This window comes from Gallinula chloropus (assembly GCF_964237585.1).
Source record: "Gallinula chloropus genome assembly, chromosome: 1".
In the NCBI taxonomy this organism is placed as follows: domain Eukaryota; kingdom Metazoa; phylum Chordata; class Aves; order Gruiformes; family Rallidae; genus Gallinula; species Gallinula chloropus.
Genome location: NC_140085.1, coordinates 148,819,311 through 148,835,513, shown reverse-complemented (window position 1 = coordinate 148,835,513; position 16,203 = coordinate 148,819,311). Strand labels below are relative to the sequence as shown.

The 16,203-nt window shown below is 40.8% G+C and overlaps 1 protein-coding gene across 1 annotated transcript in view; it reads left to right on the top strand.

The window, feature by feature from the left end:
• Positions 1-13,622, top strand: part of TFDP1 (transcription factor Dp-1) — a 42,232-nt gene extending 28,610 nt beyond the window's left edge. The window contains exons 5-11 of the mRNA XM_084276802.1: positions 496-661; positions 862-1,005; positions 4,036-4,104; positions 5,989-6,140; positions 6,886-7,052; positions 7,653-7,731; positions 12,265-13,622. Coding sequence (XP_084132928.1) covers positions 496-661; positions 862-1,005; positions 4,036-4,104; positions 5,989-6,140; positions 6,886-7,052; positions 7,653-7,731; positions 12,265-12,412 — 925 coding nt within the window. The 3' untranslated portion in view covers positions 12,413-13,622. The remainder of the gene's footprint in view (positions 1-495; positions 662-861; positions 1,006-4,035; positions 4,105-5,988; positions 6,141-6,885; positions 7,053-7,652; positions 7,732-12,264) is intronic.
• The last annotated feature ends 2,581 nt before the right edge of the window (positions 13,623-16,203 follow it).

The following is a 16,203-nucleotide window of genomic DNA, read 5'->3' as shown; positions in this document are numbered from 1 at the left end:
GTCTGGTTTTAGTGATTATTTGATTTATGCAGAGCAATACCCAATTTAATTTTTTGTGGTCAAACTAGATGGGCTATTTAAATTAAACAAAAATAAAACAGCCATCCCCCCAAAACATTATCTGCTGTATTTCATTGCTCTTAGTTTGGCATTTATCCCCCTGTCCCTTCTTGTCTTGAAGATTGGAAGGTTTTATTTACTGACTTCTTCAAGGAATAAGCCTGCTGTTAACTTACTACCTGCTACTAGAGCTAGCAGAGCTGCCAAAAGGGTGAATTTGTACTGTGTTTCAGCATCAAGATGTTAGAATTGTTAATTATTGTAAATTATAGGGGGGAAATTAGAGGGGGGGGGGGGAGTAATTTTGGGAAGGGGTGAGAAGCAGAACAAAAGGGAACTCTTGGGTTTTGCAGCAGTATGCCTGTATTTGAGAAAGAGACATTAAATATTCCAAAGTTCAAATCTTCTTAAAATATATATTATACATCTATTTAGGAAGCGGAACAAAAAAGGAGAGAAGAATGGCAAGGGTTTACGTCATTTCTCTATGAAGGTTTGTGAGAAGGTACAAAGAAAAGGAACCACCTCATACAATGAGGTGGCAGACGAGTTGGTTGCAGAATTCAGTACCAGTGATAATCACATTTCACCAAATGAATCAGTAAGTATATGGGAGGTCAACTACATTTAGGAACTGAATTGGGGGAAGGGAAGCTTCTGTTGAGACTTTTGCATTTCTTGTCCTGCTGCTAAACAAAACAGCTCAGACATTACCCACGTTTACCCATCTGCTGTAATGCTTTTCTCTTAAAAGATCTTTGTCATGGTATGGTTTTGATTAATGCACTGTGTCTGCAGCAGGCTTATGACCAGAAGAATATTAGACGACGTGTCTATGATGCCTTAAATGTCCTTATGGCCATGAACATTATCTCTAAGGAGAAAAAGGAAATCAAATGGATTGGTCTACCTACTAACTCGGCTCAGGAATGTCAGAACTTAGAGGTACATGTATTAGGAAATTCACAATGCCTTTGTGTTTTGAGCAAATGTTTAGAGCTTGAGTATGTTCTGATCTTCTGAGATAGCAAGGTGGAATTGTATGGTCCCTTTTGACTCCTCTTTAAAAAATACTATTTGTATTTACAGAACACACATTTAAACAAGCAGGCTGCCTAAGCATATTTTCTTCTAATTCTATTTCAGAAATACAACTCTGTCACAGTTTTCTTTTACAGTGTAGGTGAAGTGGCTCTGAGTGGAAGTTAATCAAACTGAAAGATTAATGAGTATTTCCAACATTGCAGTAGTGGTGCTCAAGATTCAAGGAGATTTTTTTCCAGATGTTCTCCAAAGAATACATCTGTGATGGTAGACGTTGGTAGACAGGTGTATATTAGGCATCACTCTTCCTTTGTTGCTGCAGGTCGTATCTATTTTGGACATATGTCTTGTATGAAATGTGAGCCTTCTTTACTACATACCATGGGCAAGAAGTAAAATGTTCTACACTGAGAGGCATTCCTAAGTTCTGGCAGGACTTTTTGTTGTGTAACCTGAGATTTGCAGGATAATGAGGCCACTGGGGTTTATTGAAGTCAGTTTACTTTATCAGATTGCTGTTTTTTCAGGTAGGCAATGATGCAGTTGCAACAAGGTGTATGAGGACAGTCAAATTTTAGGGCCTTGGGACAGCTGGTAAAGGGATCAAGAGCACAACTGGTGTTCTCTGGCCCTCCAGTTGTGGGCAGTTATGAGAGGAGAAGCAAGAAGAGACAGCATATCAGTATCTGTCTCTGAGCCTCGTACCACCAGCAGGATTGTGAGTTTTTTGATCATGATTCAGTCTATGTGATAGCAGGCCTGCTGGCAACAGATGGGGTACACCTGTCTCAAAGGGAGGAAAGGATTTTTGCACAGGCTCATCAGAAGAGCTTTAAACTAGATTTGAAGGGGGAAGGGGATGAAAGCAGGCCAAAGATAAGCCTGGAGGCAGCATGCCATTGTGTGCTACTGAGATCCTTCAGTCTGCCATCTCAGTGATGGTAGGAGATGGAGAGCCACACAATAGCAAAGACATGAGCGTTATTGATCCCTTAGAGACCATGGAGGGTCAGGTAGGAGCTGGGGCTTCTCCCCTCAAAAAGGTGGCGAGATAGTAGTCCAACTGAAGTGCATCTACACCAATGCATGCAGCATGGGCAACAGATGGGAGAAGCTGAAAGCCACTGTGTACCAGGAGAACTATGATGTAGCTGCCATCATGGAGCCATGGTGCAGTGACTCACACGACTGGAGTACTGCAATGGGTGGCTACAACTCTTCTATCAGAAGAGACAGGCAAGGAAGGATAGGCAGTGGGATAGCCCTGCATGTTAAGGAGTGTTTTGATTGTTTAGAGCTTAATGATGGAGATTAGAGGGTTAAGTCTTTATGGGTAAGAATCAGGGAAGGCCAGTGAGGCAAATATTACAGTGGGAGTATTATAGACCACCCAACCAGGATGAAGAGGCAGAGAAAATACTCCATAAACAGCTGGGAGAAGTCTCATGGTCACTAACCCTTGTTCTCATGGAGAATTTCAACTTACACATATCTGCTGAAAACAAAATACAGCAGAGAGGAGGCTCCTGGACTGTGTGGAAGGTAAATTCCTGACACGGCTGCTGAGTGAGCCAGCTAGGGAAGGAGCCCTTCTGGACCTGTCACAAGCAGAGGAGGACTTGTGAGCGATGTGATGGTGTGAGGCCATCTTGGGCATGGTGATCATGAAATGATAAGAGGTCTTGGAGAAGGATAAAGAGGGGTCAGCAGAACCTGGAACTTCTGCAGGGCAGACTTTGACCTGTTTAAGAGACTGGTATACAGAGTCCCTTGAGAGAGTCCTGAAGGGGAAAGGAGTCCCAGAAGGCGAGATACTCTTCAGAAGGAAGCCTTAAAGCACAAGAGGAGGCTGTCCCCTCTGATGTATTTTTTTTTTATACATACCTCCCATGTTCTTCCTCATTATTTTGTTCTCCTTTCTGTAGAGTCCTATTTTATTCACCATTCCCTTGTATGTAATCTGTACCATTCATTACTCTGATTGCTCTTTTGTATGGGTGTTTTTTTTTAAATACAAACACTAGACCTATGGGCTTCAAGATGTAACGATTCTGGGTTCTTACACTGATATAGTGAATGTTTGACTGCTGTCACCTACTGAGCTGATTTTTTTGTAGATACTGTAATTTACAATCTCTACTGAATGTAACTTTCTTTTTAATATTTGCATGAATGGGATTGTGCTTTCTCGCACCACATTTACCAAAGTTAATTGTGATGATGTAATCAGTGCGATGAAAGACTTGGAGTGTGCTTTGTGATAAGCTCTCTTTTTACTATGCCAGGTAGCCCAACATTGTCAGCAGATTCAGTCACCTTGCTTTTATTTCATTGGTCTGTATTAATCTGTCACCTTCCCCTTATTCTGATCCTCTATACTTTGAATAATGGTCTGTAAATTAAGTTTTAGTGGAAATCTGTTGGTGAGGTACCTCCATTGGGAAAGCAGTTTATTTCCTTACATTTTGTTTCCTACCTTTTTTATTATTATTTAGTATGAATTTAATACTGAGGGACTTTACTTTTGGTTCCCCAGCAGCTTCATTTCTTTAAGCATCTTTGATGGTTCTTCTCCTATACCTCTAACATCAGTTGACTACATCAAGTGGATCCTTCTAGTTTACGTGTTCTTTGCCTCCTTGAGAGAATTTGGATAATTCCTTGAGACATAGTTTCTGTTTGCAAAGATGTTTTTACCCTCTCCCTGACTTTATATCACAGTGTTCTAATTTTGCTCTTTGTTATGGTTTCCATCAGTATTACTGATGTGAGTCTTGAGACTTCGATCTCTAAATTATCTGCAGAACCTCAGTGATTGACATAACTCCTAGCTCCAGTTCTCTGGTATTAGAATTATTTTAAAGGATGAAAATGTTGATACAAAATGGTATTAAAACTAACAAACTAACCATTCCTTTTTTCTGTCTTAAGGTGGAGAAACAGAGAAGACTTGAAAGAATAAAGCAAAAACAGTCTCAACTACAAGAACTCATTCTACAGGTACAGTCAAGGTACTCTTGTCTATAGGGCAAGGTAACTTATATCTATATTCCTGTTGTTTTATCCCATTGAGGGATGGGAAACTTGTTCAAAGATGTGGTTTAACCCATTTGGCAGCTAAAAACCACACAGCCATTCACTCACTCCCCTCATTGCAGTGGGGTGGAGGAGAGATCAGAAAGGAAAAAAAAAAGTAGAACTCATGGATTGAGATGAAGAGAGTTTAAGAGGACAGAAAGGGAAGATGATGATGATAAATAATATACAAAACAAGTGATGCACAGCACAGTTGCTCACCATCTGAAGCTGATGCTCAGGTAGTTCCCACACTTCCCTGTCTCCTGGCCATTCCCCCGGTTATATTTGGAGCATGACATCATACTGTATGGGATATCAGTTTGTGTGAGCTGTACTGGCTGTGTTCCCTCCCAGCTTCTTGGATGCCCCCCCACTTTCCTCTTGACAGGGCAGTATAAGAAGCTGGGAAGTCCTTGACTGTTTAGCCACAACTAAAACCATCAGTGTGTTATCAACATTATTCTCATCCTAAATCCCAAACACAGCACCATATAGCTACTGGGGAGAAAATTAACTGTATCTGTACTGAAACCAGGACAGAAGGTTAGAGGTGAATTTCAGGATAAGGCGTATGCAGTTTTAATTTAGCACTATAGTTTAGCTGGAACCATGCAGTTGGCCATTGCTGTTGGGGAAGCCAGCAACCTTACATAAGTTAGGATGAATTTTCACAGTTTCAAGTATGATTAAACAGGATTTCTGCTGATTGGAGCTGTACTTCATGCTGCATCCTCTCAATTTTCCAATGCAGTTCCACTATCCAGAATGTCTTTCTGTGGTGAAGTCCACAGACTCTGACTGTAGAGGTCATCTCATAACTCTCTGTGTTTTGTCTTTCTTGGCCATTGTTGCTATATAACTGGCTTAACTGTTGTGAAACAGTTGGTGAACTGCTTCCCAGATTTTCTCTAGTATACTGGGGGGTAGCAGTGGTCTGATCCAGGTCACCCTGCTGCTGGTTCACTGGAATGTGAACGGTGCAGCATTTTAAAAAGTTAACACACAGTGTTAACACACAGTCCTTAATAGTTGCATCACCTACACAGTAGGAATGAAAATCTCAGGGAGGGCATGCAGAAAGAAAGTACAGATAGCTGTAGGACAGGACAGCAGTCTCAACAGCTGCCTGGTTTTTATCAGCCTCTGTGTTGTTGGCTTTGGATTTTGTTTCTAATTCGTGCTAATTTCATTTGATTCCATGACCAGATAAGTGTTTTTTCTTAGTTTGGTGCCTTACTGTAAGATTTATAGCTTGGTTTGTAATAGTTAACTCAAGATTTTAGTTCTTAAAGTTGCTAATCTTTAAATTATGAGCATTTCATTCTGAAAAGAGGTTTTTAGGTAAGATATGAGAGTAAAGGCACTTACCTGAGTTGAGTAGTTCAGAAACCCAACATCAGACACTGAAACACCAAATGTCCACTGTTTTTCAGCATATAGTTATAGCAAAAGTACAGTTTTAATCATTGAACTGTCTTGTGGAGTGCAGTACCTAGCAGGGAATAGTAAACAAAGTGGAAGTAGAATGCTATATGAAAATTCCTCCTCCCTTCTGTCAGGGGTCTGTCCTTTTGCAGTTACTGGGACATACATTTTATTTCTCAGTGAAGTTTTGCTGCGTTGTGTTTTCAGTGCTACCGCTTGTGTGTCCTCTCGCATCCTAACACAGGAGTGTGCTGAACGCTCTGTCCTTCCCTGCATTTGCTTGCTGCAGCCACCTCTGGTGCTCTTCATTTGAGGGGTTTTTTCATCAGCAGGATCTGGAAGGTGTCATTCATACTCTGGTCTCACTATTGCCTTTTCTAGCAAATTGCCTTCAAAAACCTCGTTCAGAGAAACCGTCAAGCAGAACAACAAGCGAACCGACCGCCACCTTCCAATTCTGTCATCCATTTGCCATTTATCATTGTCAACACCAGCAAGAAGACAGTGATTGACTGCAGTATTTCAAATGACAAGTGAGTTCAAGTTCTTCATCTGGCCTCTGGTGTAACTATGAGTTGTATGTACTTGCCAAAGTGTTCGTCTGTCTTTGTTAAAAATGAAATACAAATGAATTTACTCATGCCTTTTGCAGATTGAGAACATGCGTTTCAGATAGGCAAAACTTTCTCATGTTGAATAGAAACAAGTTTTATAGAGCTTTTTAATAAACAGTAATTGTGCTTGCATTCAAGAACTTCTTTAAGACTTACTCTCTAGAGATGTTAGAAGCAAAGTAATGCAGCTCTGCTGAAGTTTGAGATTGTACTTTACCAGGTTTAACATGATGAAATGCAGCCAGCAGAATTGAAAATGCTTTCAGAACTGCTGTTCTGTACTTTCGGTTCAAAAAGTTAGGGATCTGCTAAATTACAGTTGAACATAGCAGTGGTTTATACTTGCACTATTAGCTTATTAGAAAGGCTTTAAAACAATTTTAAAATTACAAAATAGACACAAAAGAACAGTATTAAAGAAGAAAATATCAAACATGCAAAATGTTTAATTCTGTATCTACTAAACCTGCTAATGATTATATGATATAGTGTGTATAATTGCAGGTTTAGTCACTTGCTTCAAACACATAAATTTTGAAAAATGTGATTGCTTCTTGTAATATGTCACTAGCACTGTGTGTTAAGTTTTGCAACTGCTGCAATTCCTGAAACAGGAAATGTAGCTATAGTAACTGAAACTAATGGAGACGTTTTTCCTTCCCAGGTTTGAATATCTATTTAATTTTGACAATACTTTTGAAATTCATGATGATATAGAAGTACTAAAACGAATGGGAATGGCTTGTGGGCTAGAATCTGGAAGCTGTTCAGCAGAGGACCTAAAAGTTGCAAGGAGTTTGGTTCCTAAAGCTCTGGAACCATATGTGACAGGTTAGTTACTGCAGTAAGAGTTGCTGTGTTTTCTTCCTTAATACAAGAATCAAGGAAAAAAGATGAAAATATCTAAGATTGGTTCATTTCCACTGTTTTGTGATGAAGATTTCTAATGAGTTAGCAATTGTATATGCTTTTTAGTGTAACTTAGGGAAGAATTATCATAGAGATTCATAGGGAATGGACTGTTGCTCTTCCCAGAACGGTTTGCATCATACCACACAAGTAGATGTTAGCAGAGTGTAGTTTTCTAAGAGGACAGTATTATAGTTGACTTACCTTTTGCTTTTGCAGGTATCAAGGGCAGACATGGTCATTGCTTTATTTTATATTGTTTTATCATTTTCATTATGTAGGAATACTGAAGACATCTGACTTGCTTATTTTTTAATGTATTTTGAAATTTTGCTGTTGCACTAGTTTATTTGGGTTTAGATTGGGGTTTTTTTATTATGTTTTGGATACAGTACATCATTATGGTTTGTTTTGGTTGCAGACTCCTTTTTGGGTCTTGAAAATGATTAAACATTACTATTAAGCACTGACCTCAGTGAGTGTTTTGAAGTGTTCTTGAGATACGTGCTGTTCATTTTACAGAAATGGCTCAGGGATCAATCAGCAGTGTATATGTCACATCATCAGGTTCTGCATCGAATGGCACAAGATTTTCAGCCAGGTGAGATGAAATTTTCAATTAGTTTTAATACCTGTGATCACCAATGAAACTTAATCAGATGAAACACTTCATGAAACATGTTCTGTCCTGATTAAATGTGGTATGAGTATGTTTTAAGTTACTCTTAGACATTGCTTTTACTTTAATAGCGCTGCTCCTTACCAGTGTCATTAAAGAAATCTTTTCCTTCATAGTGGGAAAAAAAAAAAACTAGACTGGTGTTAATCTTGAATGTATTTTGTATTGGTTTGAGTTTGTGACAAGAAAACAGATACTTCTCAAAAGATAAAATTTGGGCAACATTCTCCTTGGTCATTAGTGTCTAACTTAAAAACAGATGTTCGTCTTCAGGTTTTAAAGAACATCAAAATCTCCTACAGTGGTAAAACCATAATGTTCCTTTAACTTTGTGAGGACATAGGTAATTTCTCAACTGCTGTTTTTTGTCTTGCTATATAAGACACGTTTCCTTACGTAATCTTTACTTGCTAGTTTTTTGCTGTTGGCATTAATCAAAAAGGTGTCCTTTGGTGAGCTCTATTAAGTTGTAAAATGACTCAAATATCATTGAAATGTTTAACATCATTAGCAAATATGGAATGTAGCAAGCTGATTAGCTGAACAAATTAGCTGCAAAAGTGTTCATTTTCCACCAGTTGTTTGTTGTGTCCAGAAACCTCGACTTGTCTGAAAAGTCAATTTCATTTCTGTTGTACAGGTCACACAACTAAACCAATCTGGGCAATTTTAGAGTCACAGGCTGGTTTGAGTTGGAAGGGATCTTCAAAGATCACTTAGTCCTCTTCCCCCCTGCCATGGGGGCATTGTCACTAGACCAGGCTTCCCAAAGCCCCATCCAACCTGGCCTTGAACTTCTGGCAATGGGGCATTCACATCTTCTCTGAGCAACCTGTGCCAGTGTCTTCCCACCCTTATCGTAAACAATTTCTTCCTTATATCCAGCCTAAACCTTCCCTCTTTAAAACTGCTGCCCTTTGTCCTTTACAAGCTCCCTTTACATACTGAAAGGTCCCAACAAGGTCTTCCCAGAGTTCCAGGCTGAACAACCCCAGCTCCTCTCAGCCTGTCTTCATAGGAGAGGTGCTCCAGCCATTTTCAAGGCCCTCCTCTGGAGCTACTCTAACAGCTGCGTTGTATTGGGATTACCAGAGTTGGAGACAGCACACTGGGTGGGGTCTCATAAAGAAGAGGAGGAGAATCACTTCACTTGACCCACTGACCTTTTGATGCAGCTCAGGATGCAATTGGCACACATTGCTGGCTCATGTCCAACGTTTTGTGCACCAGTGTTCCCAAATCCTCCACAGGGCTGCTCTCAATCCATTTCATGCCCCAGTCTGTACTGGTACTGGAGATTGCCCTGACCTTGTATGTGGCTTTGTTGAACATAATGAGGTTCACATGGACCCATTCCTCTAGCCTGTCAAGGTCTCTCTAGGTGATGCCCCTTTCCTCAGCTGCACCATTCATCCTGGTGTCATCCACAAACTCACTGAGGGTGCACTCAAATCCCACTGTTTGTCATTAAGGAAGATATTAAATGGTATTGGTTCCAGTATGGACCGTTGAGGGACACCACTTGTTTGAGGTTTTCATTTGGACATGGAGCTGTTGACTGTAACTCTTTGGTCCTGGCCATTCAGCCAATTTCTTACCCATTAAATAGTCCATCTATCAAGCCCTTATCTCTCCAGTTTAGAGGTAAGAATTTTGTGGAGGACTTTATCAAAGGCCATCCAGAAAACCATCTATATTACTTCTGTAGATCTTCATTTGTTGATGCATTCACTCCATTGTAGAAGGCCAGTAGGTTAGTTGGCACAGTTTGGCTTTGGTGAAACTGTGTTGACTGTCCCTAAGCACCTCCTTGTCTTCATGTGCTTCAGCCTAACTTCCAGAAGGATCTGTTCCATGATTTTAGTGGGGTGGGGTGAGGTGAGGCTGGAGAGCAGGCAAGTTCTAGATTATTTTGGCTCTTTCCAGAACAATGACTGTTCTGTGTCAGAATCACTGGCAGGCTCTGCCTTGTAAGTTATTTGGGAAATTGGTATACCCTGGGGATTCCTAAGGAAGTCCGAATTTTCAGGACCTTTAAGCCATTTGTGTTTAAAGGCAGAAATCTTCTATTGATGGGATTTCTTGACACAAGGAAATACAGCTTTATTCTTGTTCTCCGAAGACAAGTCTTCTGGCTTCTTTTTCTCACCCATCTGCCTTCTGTCAGGAGTGGAAGCTTCTCCTTCTCAAGACAGAGTATCTAGCTTACTTTAAAAGTTTAATGCAATTGACTTTTCCAATCATTTCTTTTTAAGGAAACACACCACACACCCCCCCAAACAAAACCAAAACCCTACCTTTTTGTAGATGAAAGAGTTACTTGAATGCAAAGGAAAAAGAGTAAGGAAATAACCCACAAGGGAAACAGTTAACTGTAGGGATGTGCATGACTAACAATGGTGAGGAGCATGGTTTGTGCTCCAGCCCATTCCTGCTACCCAAAAAAGTGTGGGGAATTCTGCCTGTTCTGTGCTAGGGAACTGAAGCCTGAGTGAGAACACTGCCCAAGTATATTTAGAGAAGAACTTACACGGTGCATAAAATCTCCTGTTTTTACTAAGGTTCCTTCTGTGATAATGAGCAGGGTGTTAGGGAAAAAGCTCATGGATTTTTAAGACTTTAACATTTTAATAGGCCACTGCTAGCTGGAGACCAACAGAAGACCAGAGGTGACTGTGGTTCATTGTCTTGTTGAGGGGCACAAGAACTACCACTTGTGTTTCCTAGGAGGTTGGGAAAAGGGAGTGACAAATTATATTTAATTATAGTACATATATAAATATTCAAGGCAATAGGCAACTACAAAATGTGTAGCTTTGCTGGTACCAAAAATTTTGCTGCCAAAGCAAATAAAGGCTGTAAGTTTCTTTAGCAAGCTGTCTGAAGAAAGTCTGCAGAAGACTGATACTGCTGCTTCCAGTGCCTTCATCCCAGGTTCTTTATCTTGCTAGGATACTCAGGTTATAAAATCCAGAGGGGAGCCAGTTTTTTGGGTTTGTACTTCTGAAGTTCACAGGAGCACAGTAATAATCTGTTCTTTGTTTTTAAAACTGCTTCTACAGTTAATTATGGAGAACCTGTTCTGAGTCATCCAGCTACTGCTAGACCATTTATCTTAGTATCTTCCTTTTGGGTAAAGTGTGGGGAACAGCAAAGGCTCCTGAAAGTGTCTTGCTGGCTGTTTTCCTTGTGAGCGTCTAGGGCGTGCCTGCCCCTGCAGTGTCGTCCTGACAGACCAGTGAATTAGCTCCGTAGAGCAGCAGTGTGTGTGAGTGAAGATGTGCACTAGCTGGATTAAAAAATGACCTGTGAACACGTTTTTGAAAGCAGTTTTCCAATGATGAATGTCTTTCAAGTTGGAGGTGCCATTTCTGCACTTTCTTCTGAAAAGTTTTGTCAAGAACTTGCGACCAAGTTGAATAGTTTAACAAACTATTGAGAAACTAAACAGTACAAAAGTTGGCAAAGTAACAAGTAATAATCAGGCAGGAATATTCTGACTTTATTGAAAGAAAATACTGCTGGGTAGAACCCAGGCATTTCAGACCACATCAACAGTGTGGGTAAATGCATGTAGGGTCTTCACTGAGAGGGTGGTCGGGCACTGGCACAGGCTCTCCAGGGAAGTGGTCACAGCACCCAGCTTGGCTGACCTCAAGAAGCATCTGGATGATGCGCTCAGTCCCGTGCTCTGACTTGGCTGGGCCTGTGTGGAGGAGCCAGGAGTTGGACTGGATGGGCCTTACGGGCCCCTTCCAACTCAGGAGAGTCTGTGATTCTGTGAAATACTGTGGTAGGAAAAAGAACAGATTTGAGTAAGGAAGTGGATACTCTGCATCTCCCTGCTGATCCAGGAGGTGAATTTTCAGTCTGGGGATACTCTTACAGAGGGGAAGACTAGGAGATGCTGAAGAGCTTGTTTAGTTTTTGTTTGTTGTTTTGTGGGGGTTTTTTTAATTAGAAAATCAAAGCGTGATGAGAAGAAAGTGTCCAAGTTACAAATGGAGCATATGTAGCAATGGTAGCTTACCAGGTAATGACAGGGGATTAAGGAGAAGCTAGTAACTCCTCCATTTTCCTGGGCTTTGAATCCATCCTAGCGCTCTGGGAGGCACCAGTCACTTGGGATGCCCGTGTTCAGTGCCACATAAAAGCGCGTTCAGGGGCGTAGGTGCTGTGAGGCCTGAACACTGAGGGAGCTTCAGAAGAAACCTGGAAAGCACACTTCTGAGGTGCCTGTGAGAGGATTTAACCTTTGTGTTGAGCAGTTTCTGCTTTTGAGAAACAGCTCAGACGTACATTAAAGGCAGTGTATGAAGTAGCAGAGGCAGGCTCGTTACAGGAATGGAATTGATACACGAGTATGCAAGAGAACAGTGAACTGGGGAAAAAAAACAATACCAACTGGCCTCTTTTTTTTTTTTTTTTTTTCCCCTTTTTTCTTTCTCTCTCCAGTGACTTTTCCAATGGTGGAGATGGGATGTTGGCTACAAGTTCCAATGGATCTCAGTACAGTGGCTCCAGGGTCGAAACACCAGTTTCTTACGTTGGGGATGACGATGACGACGATGACGATTTTAATGAAAACGATGATGACGACTGATGCCCTTTGCTTGTAGACTATTCTTTTTTTTTTTGTTAAAATTCAGCAAGCTTCAGGAATAAATTGTTCTAGGGAGAAGTGTCTAAATTACTTTGCCCCATCCCTCAAGGAGAATATTGGTAAGCAGTTCTGAGTTTAGAAATTGCACCTCTGATAAGCAAACAAGGATTGTTTTATGTAGGATATTTTTAAATGTGGTGTGGATGTGTGTTTTTGATACAAGTGTGTTAATGCAGAGCCTTTATTTACTCTTGTTTTAGGGGTTTTTGGTTTGTTGGTTGTTTTTCTGTTTGGGGTTTTTGGTTTTTTATTTTTACTTGAAGGAAAATGGATTTTGCCCCAAATGTTCTTGCAAAGTTTGCTAAAGAAAATGTAGACACATCATTGAGAAATAAAATGCTATCCTTCTGTGGAAAATGAATACACTGAATGGCAATTTATTTGGAGTGTATTTTGATTATGCCACTTTCTGAGGGATAGTGAGCTAATGTAGTAGTGTTTTTTTTGTTAATCACGCAGTGTCCAAAGAACCAAACAAGAAAGATACGTCCTACTTTATTACATGTTAAATTCCAGAAATGTTGTTGTGAACTTATTTTCCCTTAAATTATATCTAACATTATGATTCCATCAAGTTTATATACTTTTCACTGTATGTTGGGACATGTGAATTACAAAGTTTTTGGCAAATGTTTACTGCCAGTTGGTGCAGCTATATAAAATGTCTTGAAGGTTTGGAATGATTTATTGCTTATGGTAAAATTTGCCTGATTTCTTACAGGCAGACTTTGGAAACTTTTTATTATATAGTTGTTTACATACTTATAAGTCTATCATATAAAGACATGTACTGAAACAAATGTTTGTATTTGTTTCATAAGCATCTTCCTGTAATCTATTATAAAGTTGAAATTAAATATAGAGAATGTTTTAAGTTTTTTAACTCAAAATTTGTCAATCATTTTTAATAGTTCATTTTTATAAAAGGAATTTCAGGGCAGGTGGTAGTCTTTTTAAATTTATTCACAAACAATTAACTGCACAAATACTGTCAGCTGCCTATTCTAAGACAGTAGTCTTTTTATTGAAACACAAATAAACTTTTCTGTAATATTTTATGGAATATAAAGAGACTATAATTGTTTGACTTGTTTAACCTTGGCACTGTTAGTTTTTATTAATAAAACGCGCATGGGCATTTTTAACAAGCTCTGTGGTTTTTCTAATTTTAGGGTTATTTTAGAACCGTTTCGCTCCCCCTGGTCACCAGGCCTGGGATTAGCTGCCGCAGGACACTGCACCTACGCCAAGGAGGGCACGGATTCTTGCTTCGCTTTAGTAATTTGGCCTTAGAGCTCTTGGTAACTCACGATGCAAAACCCAGTATCTTCCCCCGTAGACTCTCTTCTTTCACATCTCCTTGTTTCAGTCCTGTTGCTCCTCAGCATGCCAGGCCGGCCTTAGTACTCCAGTCAAGCTTCTCTGTTCAGAATCCCACGCTCACTGCCCTAACTTCTCATCCTGTATTCCTCAGTCCTGGCTTGCCATCTATGTTCCCATGCCCACAAATCAGGTCTTCGTCTGCTTTCCGCGTACTTCCACTTAAACCTTTCTTACTAGGTGACATCCTCTGCTCTCCCCTGGAAGGGCAGGTTACTGAATGGGCTTGGTCACTCTGCAGGCTGCTGCCAGAGTCACCAACTCCAGGAAGTCCCTGCAAAGACAGCTTAGGGTAAGGATTTCCATGGGCACATGAACCCTGTGGTAAATACAGAGTGTGTTACGTGGGGTTTTTTTCCCTGAGAGATTTTTGTCTTGACAGGTCTGTGGTTAAGGGGATGTGGGTGCTGACTGCAGAGCAGTTGATACTCAGTGAACGTTTTCTGATTCTATCAAACCTTGCTGTAATACAAACGAAACAAGCAAATTATGGACTGAGAAAACAATTGAGGGGCTAATTGAATGCTTCGCTTCTCATTGAAAATATGTTATCCTTTGCCATGCTCATGCTAGGAGCAAGGTTCTTGTCACCCATTCAGATTATCATTGCTGTCGAACAGCACTTTGGTCTGCAGAGCCCACAATAGTATAGTTACCAGTGACCTTTTGGCAGTCCAAGGGGGTTATGCCAGTTTTCCCTTGCATTCTAAATCTCCCTTGTATGATCCAAGATTTAGCCACAAAGAGTGTGTGTGGGGATGTTAGGTAAGGAAGGCTGAAAGCATCTGCCAGTTTCCTTTTGATTCTTAACGGTGGGATAGATGTCAGATGGGACAAGGTTGAGGTGTGAGTGAAAGTGTGGCAAAACCTCATGCAGTGCTACAGGCTTGGGAGAGGCTGGCTAGACAGCTGCTAGACAGCTGCAAGGCAGAGAAGGACCTGGGGGACGTGGGTTGACTGCTGACTGAAGATAACAAGATTGAAACCTAAGAAGATAACAGATTGAAACCTATGTTCTTTACAGAGAGGCATAAAGAGAGAAGGTGGTCAAAGTTGGGAAGTAGGTCATGAGAAACAAGAGGACTACTAGTAGAAAATTAATTTTTTAAAAAAGCAGAAAAATGCATAGAACAGCTATAATAATGTCAGGCCTGGCATGCAAGGAACTGGGAAGGACAGAGAATGTAAAACTCTATGGTTCTGATGTCTGAAAAGGGCAGTATCCCATGTGAGATAGAAAGGAAGATCAGAAGCAGAAATGGAACCTAAGAGGCAGTCACAGACAGGAAACTGTTGGGGGAAATCTGTGGGACGAGGAGATACTGTGAGAAGTTAGTAGAATGCAGTTTGAGAAAGCTTAAGTTATGGTAAAGGTCATGGGGATAGCAGTAAGGGCTCGGTTCAGTGAAAAATGCCAGGGAAGAGATGTGCTGTTACTCCTTTCATTTGTCACCACCCTTGTGTGATCTGAAGAGAAGCTGTAAAGTGTGTGTGTCTGTACCTCTGGAGTGGTTCTGCAGCTGAAGCCTGGGAACAGCCTGCAAATTGTACAGTGTTCTCAAGTGATACTGAGCTTTGCAAGGCCGCCTCCCTGTTTTCACATGTGTCAAGTTCAGAAGGATTTCTTGAAATTTTTTTTTCCCACAAAAAAAAAGGAGTTCTCTTGTCTTTAATTAAGACAAGCAGTTGTGACTTTGGAAACCTTTTTTTTTTTTTTTTTTAAAGTATTCCTTCAATGAAAGGCAACTACTGCACAGAAGGAAAAAATAATGGGACTGATAGGGTACTGGCCCTTGAAGATGATAATTTAGGAGATTGTTCATGGAAGGAGGTGACTGTCACAAGATAAAGCTCATCAGATATACAGGTTGTGAAATCTTCACATTAGTGGGAAATCTGAACATTGGACTTTTTTAATATAAAAAGAACAAAACCCCCACATGCTGCCATATCACTACTGGAATTATCATCAGTAGGAGGGAGAGTGTAACAAATTGCTTTTCCCAGGCAGCAGTGCTGACAGCAGACTGAGGAAGGGCAGCAACCACCATGACCTTCCAACACTTGGCCATGCTGGTAATTCTGGTCACAATTTTGGACACAAACTCAGAGTACATCAGCACTCTGGGGGTTGGACCCGATGATCTCTTGAGGTCCCTTCCAACCCCTATGATTCTGTGATTCTAATAACTGGCTTTGAACAGGTTGAAATCCAAACCTAGGCTCAGAGATTGGATCTTCTGTTACGAGACGCCGGTGCGTACGCATCACGGCGCATCACTGTAGGTGCTGCAGTGGCACCAGCCCTGAGCTGTCAGGAGGGCTGGTCGGAGCAGAACGGAAAGCTCCCG